The following is a 12112-nucleotide window of genomic DNA, read 5'->3' on the forward strand; positions in this document are numbered from 1 at the left end:
CATGACTCTGGGGTCCTGGGATTCAGCCAGCATTGGGCGCCCTGCTCAGCCGGGAGCCTGCTGCTCCCACTGCTTGTGCACTCTCCCTCTTAAATAAAATCTTTTAAAAAATTTTAAAAACTCTTTTTTTAAAAAAAGATTTTATTTATTTTATTTGACAGAGGTCACAAGTAGGCAGAGAGGCAGGCAGAGAGAAGAGGAAGCAGGCTCCCTACCGAGCAGAGAGCCCGATGAGGGGCTCGATTCCAGGACCCTGTGACCTGAGCGGAAGGCAGAGGCTTTAACCCACTGAGCCACCCAGGCGCCCCTAAAAACTCTTAAAAAAAAAATGTATAAACGTCTTTGGAAAGTTATTTCCCTGCCCTTCCTCTCTCAAAGCACACCTTGGAATTCTCCCCAGGCCCCGCCCTCCTCCATTTTCCCCTCCAGGCAGTTGCCCTTTAGTGAGCCCGCCCTCTCCGTGGTGTTTCACTTCTCCCGCTGCCGGGGTACCGTAGGGTACCGGCCCCGCGGAACTGCGCGGGGTGGGTGGGGCAGGGGTCGATGAACCCCTTACCCGCAGCCCAGCACCCGGGACCCCGCAGGGAGCAGCGCCCCCCTGACCCCGCGCGGGCCTCCTCAGCGAGAACCGGTGTGGACTCCCAACGGCCGAGCCTCGGCGGCCCCCGAACCAGACTCAGCTCCCCCGGAGCAGCGCGGCCCCCTGGCCCGCCTGGGTGACTGGCCGGTGGTGGCGGCGAGTCGCGGCAGGTGAGTGCGGCACCGGTTCCTACCCCGAGCCCGGCCCGCTCTCCTCCCTGGGTGGGGGGACTGGAGTCGGTGCTAGAATTCAGTGTCTCACCTCCCCGCTAGTCCTCCCGACCCGCTCAGTCAGCCCCCTGCTGCAGAACCGCTGCTCCGTCACCTCCGCCTGCGAATCCCAGTGTGTTCCCTGGACGTCCGACCTCATCCCTTTCCCCCTTTTAAGAAGTCAAAATATCTCTCCCTCCGGGTTTGTGTTTCCAACCTCTCTCTTCCTCACTCCCTTGTACCCCAAAAGTCTCATCACCGAACTTTTTAAAGACACTTTTCCCAAGGAAGCGCTGCCTTTTCCTGCTTTCTGGCATTTACACTCCGCTGTCTCCCCACTTCTGGCCTAGAACAGTCCCCTCTTCCATGTTCTCACGACAACTCTTCAGACTCAACTCAAATACCATTTTCTCTGTCAGGGTTTTCCTGACGTTTCTTTTTCTGCCAGTCTCAGTCCCTTTGCTAATTTAACCTTTTCTCGACCTTGACCATGGGGTGTGTGTTGTGTTTAATGGTTTGTCTTTCCAGTTTGTGCGTTTTGCTTCTGGGGGAGCCTCTTAGTTTTATGCGTCGCTACAGCGGCTGAGCACACGGAAGCCCCTCCACAGTCACGAATGAACTAATGCGTGAAGGGTTAGGGTTACAAAAATGGGTACAAGAAAAAGGAGTGTGGTTGAAGTGGCCCTACGCTGAGCACACCAGTGTACTAACCTGCTCGCTTCAAAACTCCTATGGGTGGAGAAGTCCCACTGTCCTATGGCTCCTGAAAATGAGCGGGGATGACTTTGTGGACATGCAATTAACGTTCAAATTGAACTTAAGGAGGAGGGATGGTGGAAGTTTAGAATGATTGCCTGTGGCATCAAGTTGTCTGTGGAGGAGGTGGGGGAGGGGAAAGAGATGAACAGGCGATTATCCTGAATTCATTCTGTACCAACTGATGGCCAGCCAAGTATGAACACCTAGAGCCAGGACCTGCCTCTTTTTTTAGCAAGTAATCTTGCTACCTCGGAAAATTCATGGGGAATTTAAGGTTCTAAATATTAATGTTGGTGGAGAAAATTTAAACACATATTGTATGTTGTATATGATACATACACATATGAGTAAAATCTATTATGTGTAAAATATATAAAATCATTATGATCCACTAAAAGTTATAGAATTGAAAAGCACAACTCTTCCCCTAGTTTCCCCCTCTGTTTTTCTCATTCAAGGTGATCATTGTTGATAAATTATTGTGTATCTTCCCTAGAAAACTTTTAATGTGTTTTATCAAACCTAAACTATTACCGATTATAATTTTATGCAATTACACAAATGCAAATTATATATATGTGACTTCATGAAGGAAAAAATGTGAAGAAAGAAAAAAGTGTTGCCAATTAAGGCTTTTAAAAATATGCATCTTAGTACAGATGTAGTAAAAAGTAGGGCCACATACACCCCAATGTTCATAGCAGCAATGTCCACAATAGCCAAACTGTGGAAAAAGCCAAAATGCCCTTCAACAGATGAATGGATAAAGAAGTGGTCCATACACAGACCTGTACCCCTAGGGCTAATAATACAATATATGTTTATTAAAAAAATTAAAAAATTAAAAAAAAAGAAGTGGTCCATATATACAATGGAATGTTACTCAGCCATTAGGATGAATACATAACTTTTTCATCAACATGGATGGAACTGGAGGAGATTATGCTAAGTGAAATAAGTCAGGCAGAGAGAGTCAATTATCATATGGTTTCACTTATTTGTGGATCATAAGGAATAACATAGAGGACTTTAGGAGAAGGAAGGGAAAAATGAAGGGGGGAATCAGAGGGAGAGAAGAACCATTAGAGACTATGGACTCTGGGAAACAAACTGACAGTTTTAGAGGGGAGGAGGATGGGGGAATAGGGGAACCCAGTATTGGGTATTAAGGAGGGCACATATTGCATGAACCACTGGAATTATACACAAACAATGAATCATGGAACACGACATCAAAAACTAATGATGTACTGTATGGTGACTAACATAACATAATAACAAAAATGTGCATCTTAGAAAAGACAAAATATCACATATATAGTTTTTAAATTGAATACAATTGGTATTATGCAGTGTACCATGCCTTCCTTTTTTCTTTCATGAAAAATGTGTTAGAGATCTTTCTGTATCTGTATATGTAGCTCTACCTCATTCTTTTTACTGCTAGGGTCTGTATTAAAACTCTATTGAACAGGATACTGTTACCAAACTCAGACTTGACTGTACACCCAAAGAGCAGTAAGCCAATGGCTAACACACCAGTTTTGAAGCTTTATTATCAGAAGGGCAGCCCAACAGGAAGGCAGGGGTCGTTCCCAAAGCTACTTTTCCCTGAATCAAATTTTGACATACAATGGGTCCTTTATTAAGGGATATTTTGTTTATTTCCAGGAAATGTGGTTCTTTTTGTGCTTATTTTTGCTATTATAAACACGTTGCAGTAAATAATTAACCTTCTCTGTATACATACATACATATATACAAATGGATATAATGTGTATAATGTAGTAAGCTGATTTATGTTTACAAAGATTGTCCCATTTCAACTATGTACTCTTCAAAATTTTGTTACAATTTTTAGAAATTCTACATAAACTAGTTGTATATATTTCCAACTTAAAACGAAATAGTTGCATTGCTCTTTGGAAGTGGTAAGCTGATATTTTATATTTACAGTTAATTGCATGCCAAGTACAACTTGACAGTTGAAAACCACGTAGAAAATGCATCTCAGATAATTTTGTTAAAGGAAGAATTCTATACTCCCCTAAGCAAAATACCCCCAAATGGGCAGTGGTTGTTTGTTTGTTTGTTTGTTTATAGCGTCTCAGATATATGATTTACTTAAAAATGTTAAACTATAACAAACTATTTGGAATTTATTTCTCAGTCACAATAGTAATTAATACCTGGTTATCAGTTTCCTTACATTCAGTGTTTTTTCCCAGACTACTAACCATAAAGACTCTTTAATGTTCACAAAATAAGAGCTTATTCTGTCTTTTGCTTGAAATATTGGGGCACCTGGCTGGCTCAGGGGGTAGAGCATGTGACTCTTAATCTCAAGGTTGTGGGTTTGAGCCCCATGCTGGGTGGAGAGATTACTCAAAAATAAAATCTTTAACAGAAAAGAGAAATAGATGTGTCAGCTGTTGGTAGGGCACAAGTTAAACTCTTTACTCAGAACATGCATCTGGGAGTATTCTAATGTTTCAGAGATTAAGTGTTTTTTATTTTTCCTTAAATAATTTCATGTAAATTCTAAGAAAATTAAGAGGACACACCTAGAGGTGGAAAGAGTATACAGGCTATAGTGAGATACGGTTACCTGAGCCAAAGCTATAGATTATGTTTATTAGATTACCATACAAGCAGAGTAACTGACAATGACCGCTTCCTGTGTATTTTATGATAAATTTGACGTATTCTTTTTTAAAAAGATTTATTTATTTTAGAGGTGGGGGCAGGTAGGAGCAGAGGGAGAGAGAAAGAATCCTGAAGCAGACTCCCCAGTGAGCACGGAGCCTGAACCCGGCTCTGTCCCAGGACCCTGAGATCCTGACCTGAGCAAAAATGAAGTGTCAGTGGCTCAACCGACTGAGCCACCCAGGCACCCCTGGACAAATTCTTGATTAGGAGATTTTCAGAACTACTTACGGGTGCTAGAAAAAAAGCACTGGTAGAACTGTGCCAATTTCCTAACATATTAACAGTAAGATCTGTGCTTTATAAAAACCACATTTTATTATTCATGATTTATTTATTTTAACTGATTCTGAATCTTTGCTGTTTATAGTCTTTTGGAAGAACAAATAAAATATAGCATAATTCTAAGCTTTATTTTTTTCCCCCAGACAGCTTCTCCCCTTTTTGATCCCTTCATAGCTTTTCATGCCTTTACCTCTTTTCTTTTCTCTCTACATTTCTTCCCTCTCTTCTTATTGAATCCTACCTACTCTTCAAGGGCAGCTTATGCCCAAATCCTCTGTGGAATCCTCTTTGTCTATTTTGTCTTTACTAATTTTTTTTACTCTAAATTTTCTAGTAGAGCTCCACAATTTTATTTTATTTTTTATTTTTAAAAAGATTTTATTTGTTTGTCTGGGGAGAGAATGAGCAGTGGGGAGAGGCAAAGAAGAGCAGGGGAGAGAGAAAAGCAGACACCTTACTGAGCAGGAAGCCCAATGCAGCTATATGCTAGGACCCAGAGATCATGACCTGAGCCCAAGGCAGACTATTTTTTTTTTAATATTTTTATTTATTTATTTGACAGACAGAGACCACAAGTAGGCAGAGAGGCAGGCAGAAAGAGAGGAAGAAGCAGGCTCCCTGCAGGGAGCCCGATGTGGGGCTCAATCCCAGGACCCTGGGATCATGACCTGAGCCGAAAGCAGAGGCTTTAATCCACTGAACCACCCAGGCGCCCCTCAATGCAGACTACTAACTCACGGAACTACCCAGGCCCCCTGAGCTTCACAATTTTACCATTGATTGATTTGCAAAGGTTACATTTTCTCTCCAAAAGCATTGTGAGTCCTGTCTTGTTTTCTGCCTCCCAGAGTGAGTAACATAGCCCTGGGCATATATACCCACTTTGCATGGGGCCTGGGGCTTGGGCACAGGAAAGAGGGAGAAGCTTCCTTTTTTCCTTCCCTTTCTATACTTGTTTTCAGTGAGATTTCCTACTCTAAGTCTGTGGATTCAGCCTGATCTTAATACCATAAATATTTTTTTAATCCAACTGATGATATTCAGGACTAAATTAAACATTTTCAGCTCTAATATTCCTTCTTTGCAAGATTACAAATAACTACTTGAGCAAGGGGGAAAGACTAGTGCCTACAGATGGGTAAGAGTGCCTTAACTAATTCTATCTCTTTTTAACTTTCTTAATTTCAAAATGCTTTTTTTTTTTTTTTTTAAATTTCCTGGTGAGTTTAAGAGGAAGTTTTCCAAACTAAAGCCTCCTGACAGATGGTCAATACATTGGTCATTTCCTTTTTTAAAAAAAAATCTTTTTATTATTTTTAATTTTATTACAATTTTTCTTAGGTAATCTCTCCACCCAGTGTGGGGCTTAAACTCATGACCCCAAGATCAAGAGTTGCTTGTTCTACTGACTGAGCCAGCCAGGAACTCCCAACTGGTCATTTCCTTAATGCAGTTGATCATATTTTCTTTTCTTTTTAAAAAAACAGCATTTTAAAATTGAGTTACATAATTACTTCACTAAGGCATATCCTTCAGTGGTTTTTATTATATGCACTGTGTTATACAACCACGGATAGTCACTATTGAATCCCAGAACATTTCTATTAACCTCAAAAAAGAAACCCAGGCCTATTAGCAGGTAGGCTCAATTCTTCCTTCCCCATCCTCTGACTTCCACTGATTTATTTTCTATCTCTCTGGATTTGCCTTTTCTGGACATTTCAAATAAATGGACTCATATAATATGTAGCCTTTGTGTCTGGCTTCTTTCACTTAGTGCAATGTTTTCAAGGTCCATCCATGCTGTAGCATGGGACGGTCCTTCATTCCTTCTTACGACAGAATGATATTCCAAGGGTAAGGATATGCCACATTTATTTATCCATTTGTCACCTAACTTGGCATTTGGGTTGTTTCCAAATTGAACTCTACATGAATAGTGCTGCCATGAACATTTGTATACAGATTTTTGTGTAAACAGATATTACCAGTTCTCTTGGGTAGAATTGCTAGAACTCCAGGTAGGCCTGGAGGGACTGGCTTATTTGCTAATTCTATGTTTAACTTTCTGAGGTACTGCCAAACTGTTTTCCTCAGAGGCAGCGCAATTTTACATGCCCACCAGCAATGTATGAAGATTTGAATTTCTCTACGACATTCTCAGCCCTTTTTAATGTCTTTTAAGAGAAAATTTAGAGCCATCCTACTGGATGTAAAGTGCCATCTCATGGTGGTTTTGATTTGCATTTTCCTAGTGGCTAGTGGTGTTGAGTGTCTTTCCATGCACTTGTTGGTCATGTGCTATAAATATACATATATATTTAATATACATTTATATATATTTATATATTACATATTTTTATATATATTTATTAATTAAGCATAGTTATATATGTCACCAAGCATAGAACTTGGCGTTTAGTTGTTGACAATTAATATTACTTCCCCAGTCTTCCCTATGGAACGCATATGGATCCTACTAAGACCTACCTTAAATGACAGCTTCTCCTTAGAGAGTTCCTTCTTGAGTTTTCTGCACTGATGCTACAGATTCTTGTCCACTCCTTGGCTGGTTCTGTGGAAACCGCGAAGTGTTCATTGGTATGTTTGGCATTCCTCACTAGGCTGTGAGCTCCTTGCCAAGGACTAGCGACTAGAGGTGAGAGAACAGTGCTGGCTTCAGGAATAGCCAGAGCTGCTGTCACCTCAGGTAGCACCTAGGGCAAAGGCAATGGAAGAAACTGGAGAGAGAGCTTGGAACCAAGTTAGGAAGCCCTTGGAGGACCCAAGGATTTGTATTTGGCATCCAGCGGAGAACTTTAAGCAGGGCAGTGATATGATATGATTGGAAGTTCAGAAAGATCATTTTTGTCTGTGCAATTGGGTAAGACCTGTACCTTCTCTGGATCTTAGTTTCATTAGCAATAAAGAGGGAGAGCTGAACTAGGTAATTTCTCAGGGTTTTTTTTTTTTTTTCCCCCTACTTCTGAAATGATGTGCCATAAATCTCAGCTATCTGGACTCCTCAGGGAATGAACTGTGTTGGATAATAACATTTTATTAAAATTTAATCTGTGCCAACACTTAAAAAATAGTAGCCAATTTTAGTTGAAAAATGCATGAAGATTAATTACATACCTCCCTGACTTCTTAAATATAATATCATGATTCCATTTTCATCTTTCCTTGATGGCTTAAATAATAGTGGCTCTACAGTGACTTAAATAACTCTGTGGCTCTAGAAAGAGCACTGGTTACCTGCAGAGAAGCTCTCCAGTCCTACTGAGCTCAGTTAGTGTATGTGTTTTACCATTACATTGAAATTAAAGTAAATTTTGCAGTGGTTTCAGAAACCAGACAACTATGCCTGTCAACATCCTTTGAGAGAAGGCATGATTCTCTGACTGAGTAAAGTGAAGTGTTTTGCAGAATTCAAAAGTGCAGATTGGAGCAGAGTGACAGGTAGTTGCTATGATTTCACTAATATGTATCACTATACTTGTTCTTGATAGACTGTAGGTAGGAGGATCAGCTCTGGGCCAATTTCAAGGGTAAACATGTAATGTGCACACAACTCCTGAGTATTGTAGATCACCCTGTCCAATAGTAACTCAGAGATGTTCACTTGTTACTTTCCAAGAAAAGGTACTTGCATGTAAAGAAAACAGACGTTAGAATGTGGTCAAGGAACAAAGACAAAAACTGGGATTTCTAAAAGAGAGGAAAGAGGAATAAAAAGAAAAATCTGCAGACAGTTTGGGAACAATTGTTCTGGTTTGCGGATCTTGGGCATGAGTGCTTAGCTGGCAGCAAACAGATTGATCAGTTTGGATATTTTCACTCTGGAATAGGCCAATTTAGGGTATCAAAGGAAACAATTTCTTCTGTTGATGGGATCTCCATAAAAGCAAGAGGGGGGCAGCTGTGGGGTGCAGGTTACAGGCTGTCTCTGTGTCTTATGGAGGTCTGCTCCTGTCCTTCCATGAGAAACACCATCTAACTTAGCCTAGGTGTGCACAAGTCTCCTCAGAATTTTTCATTAGCAAGCCTCTTTCTCTGTCTTCCTTTGAACTCTCTGCTTTGGAATTTTTGTTGTTATTCAAGTGTTTACTATAATCCTGGCTTCTGGATTTTAGCCATACTCTGAAAATTTATTTCATTGTAGGTTTGATGACTGTCCTATAATGTGATTTTTTTGTAAGTGACATTTTCTCCTGTCCCAGTGGTGTCGCCTGATTTTCCTGGTTATGTGCTCAGGAAAACTTACACACTTGTGTATAGAGCTTTTCTGATTGGGTAGGTCAGATTTATACTTCACATGATATCATTGCTTCCGGAAATAATCACTATCACATTTTAGGGGCACATTGGGAAGGCCATTACAAACAAAAAGTCCATTGGAGTAAGCTGGGTGCTGAAAGTACAGTCGTTTTTCATTGGCTAAGTTGTGACCATCTCTCATTGGCTGGGCTGTTGCTGGGTGAGAGGAAAAGTCTTAGTCCCTCTGGGATAAGAAAGTAGGATCTGGATGCGTCATGGGCTCTTCCTGTTTGGTCTACAGTTCACAACCAGTGGTAGGGCTGGTAGGGTGAGAGCCTGTCCTTGCTGGCACCCTGAATACATTCTAAATGAGGTTTCCTTTTATTAGTTTTCACACTGCCAAGAGGATGTTTTATGTTTTGGGGGTGTTCTTGGATATGCACATGTAGATGAGATGACTGGACAGTTGAGTCTCTGATTGGTGAATTGTATCATAGCATTCCTCGATGGAAGAAATGTTTCAGTCCATGTAGTTCTTTGACTTGTCTCTTGGACAAGTCAGTGTCTCAGCTGTAACACACAGCTCTCAATCTTTTTTCAGCCCTTACATACCTGAGGACAAGTACCTTTCCATCAGTTGCAATAATTACTATGACAGGGATGGGATGTGTGTGGGGTAGCAGCACCTTAGGGTCAAATCAGTCAGGAGGAGCACTTAGAGCTTCAGAAAGCCCCTAGGTGTATGTGTGCTGTCACTCCTAAAACAAACAAACAAACAAACAAACAAACAAAAACAATTATGATATCACCAGTCCTGTGAGCTGAGCTTCATTAGTTAATATAGCAAGGAAGAAATAGATGATTTTGCTACCTGTCTAAGTTCAAAGGGAGGAATAAATTAACAGAGAACATTCAACTTATTGTACAGTTTTAAAAGAAAACATTTTGTCATTCTAGGTTTTAAAGTTTAAGGTGCTCTATGGGAGGAAAAAGCTGATAATATGAGTGCCGAAGAAGGGGGTTCACCCCCTCCAGAAGAACCAGCTCCTCCCTCTTCAGGAGATACAGTACCCCCTGGGTCAGAAGGGACTGGCCCTAGGGATCCAGGAGATGAGGCCCCCCCCTCTCCAGGAGAAGAGGCTCCTCCTCCTTCAGATGAAGGCCCTCTGCACCCTGCCACAGAGGCAGCCTCAGCTCTAGATGACGGCTCTCGTTCCGAAATAGGTCCTGTTCTTTCTCCAAGTGATTATCTGAATCTTATCCCTTCCGATGAAAGGATAATTCTTCCAGAGGATGAGGAGCTGGATGCACACAGAGTTCGAGCTAAGCCTACGCTCCGACTGGGTCAATCCATGCTTTCTGATATGCTTTCTCAGTCTTCCCATAGATCGTCTCGGTACCGCCGAAGCATGAGTGGCATTCCAAATCTACAGGAAACATTAAAAGAGAGACAGGTTTTTTTATAATAAGATTCTACTTGTGTGTCACTTTTATGTCAAATTAAGTGTTTTGGTGGTTTTTCTTCATAATGACATGTTTTTCATTCTTTAGGCAAGATTTAGAGATGCAAGAGAAAACCGAAAAATGAAAATTGACCCTTCATACAAATATATATTTGAAATTCTAGCGGAAAAGCTTGGCCTGGACTTAGTAACCATTGAAGAATTAATTTTGGATTGTCCATCTGTAAGTTTAAATCTTATCATTATATTTTTAATTGCTCTTTGAGAACTGATTGCTTTAAGCTAGAATCATTGTCATGAACAACAAAACACTTAGAAAGGGAAAGTAGTAATTTTACATATTAAGGAAGTTTTATAGAACTATACCCAGATGAATCATATTTCTCATTAGGTCTACTATTGAAGAGGAAGGGAAGAGTTAGCTATAAGAATTTGGCTAAAATTCTAACTCAAAATGCCTTTAGAGGTTAGAGGGATAGTCAAGCACAGGTGGAGTTAAATATTCTAAAAGTACAGGTTATATGAACTACACATGCAAATCATTTGGAAAGATAAACAAACTGCATACATATGAGCTAGGGAACAATGATTTTTGCAAGAGCATAGTAGAAAACAACAAGGTGATTACCATGTGTCTCAGCATGTCAGAGACAGTCCTAGATTATGCTCACTTTCCTGGCATATTTTTTTTAAAGATTTTATTTATTTATTTTACAGACAGAGATCACAACTAGGCAGAGAGGTAGGCAGAGAGAGACGTGGAGGCAGGCTTTATCCCAGAACCCTGGGATTATGACCTGAGCCAAAGGCAGAGGTTTTAACCTACTCAGCCACCCAGGTGCCCCCTAGCATAATTATTAACAGCCCCTCCTTTCACTCCTAAAATGTCCCAGTTTGGGCTGATGAATTTCTATGGTCACCCTCATTAGAGTAATATATGGTAAACTGTGGCTTTCGTAGAAGCTGCCAGAAGCAGTATCACAGGTTCCTTTCTGATAGCTAAGCTTCTAAATTAACGCTCAAAAAAAGTACTATAGTTTGCTTGAATTTTTACCAGTCCTAGTTGTGGACTGGCCTGGAGCCCCAGCAAGACCGGTGGACAGGTGCATACTGGTGGTGAGCTGATCATCCCACTGAATGCACTGGTGAGAGCATAGGGTAGGGGGCCGTGTTGTGACAAGGTTGTCATCACTGGGGTCCATACCCCCTGCTTTTACAGAGAACTGTTGACGGGCAAAACTCTTTTAGCTGGTTATAAGAGTCAAGATTCTGTGGGTTGGTTTCTAAAGGAATCTCTCTCTTGCTCCCTGCCATGTGTTGCCAAGTTCTGGAAAGTTGTCTGCCTTTTCTGTCAGGACCCTTGTAAAAGTTGAGAATGGGCTGTCCTCTGATAGTATGAGTGGGATCGCTTGTTTTCCTGTTCCCTTAGTGTGTTATGGTGATCTGGGAATGTGAGTGATGCAAAGAGATCTATAACTCTGAGCTATTTTAGTGATGAAAGATAGGAAAATTCATGAATTGTGCACATAAAACAAGAGGCAGTACAGCAAGCAGCTGGAAATAGAGCATAGTTTCTCAGGCCACTACAATTCCCTGCAGGGATGTACAGGTGTGGTCAAGAGTGGCTGCCTGGGCACACAGACTGTGTCATCAGACAGACCCGTGTGCTGAAAGGCCCTGAACTTGGTTTAATGATTTCCTGTTACCACTTGGAAATTCGTTTAAAAATAAATTTTTTTTAAGTTTTATAGTTCCAGTATAGTTAACATAGAGTTTTATATTAGTTTCGGGTGAACAAAACAGTGATTCAACAGTTCTGTACATCACCTGGTGCTCATGGTGATAAGGGT

At 41.0% G+C, this 12112-nt stretch overlaps 1 protein-coding gene and 1 non-coding gene across 7 annotated transcripts in view; both read left to right on the top strand.

Moving 5' to 3' along the window:
- The first annotated feature begins 444 nt into the window (after positions 1–444).
- DNAH8 (dynein axonemal heavy chain 8) overlaps positions 445–12112 on the top strand; it is a 342799-nt gene continuing 331131 nt past the window's right edge. For 5 of the 6 annotated variants that reach the window (XM_032339819.1, XM_032339821.1, XM_032339822.1 and 2 more), the window contains exons 1-3: positions 445–750; positions 9757–10253; positions 10351–10485. In XM_032339819.1, the coding sequence (XP_032195710.1) occupies positions 9801–10253; positions 10351–10485 (588 nt within the window). In that variant the 5' untranslated portion in view covers positions 445–750; positions 9757–9800. Of the gene's footprint in view, positions 751–7889; positions 8002–9756; positions 10254–10350; positions 10486–12112 lie in introns of all 6 variants that reach the window. The other variant, XM_032339820.1, reaches the window with a different exon arrangement.
- Positions 3851–3923, top strand: TRNAK-CUU. Its single transcript has one exon. It is a non-coding gene; the product is annotated as a tRNA-Lys (tRNA).

Source organism: Mustela erminea, chromosome 4, assembly GCF_009829155.1.
Source record: "Mustela erminea isolate mMusErm1 chromosome 4, mMusErm1.Pri, whole genome shotgun sequence".
NCBI classification, from domain to species: domain Eukaryota; kingdom Metazoa; phylum Chordata; class Mammalia; order Carnivora; family Mustelidae; genus Mustela; species Mustela erminea.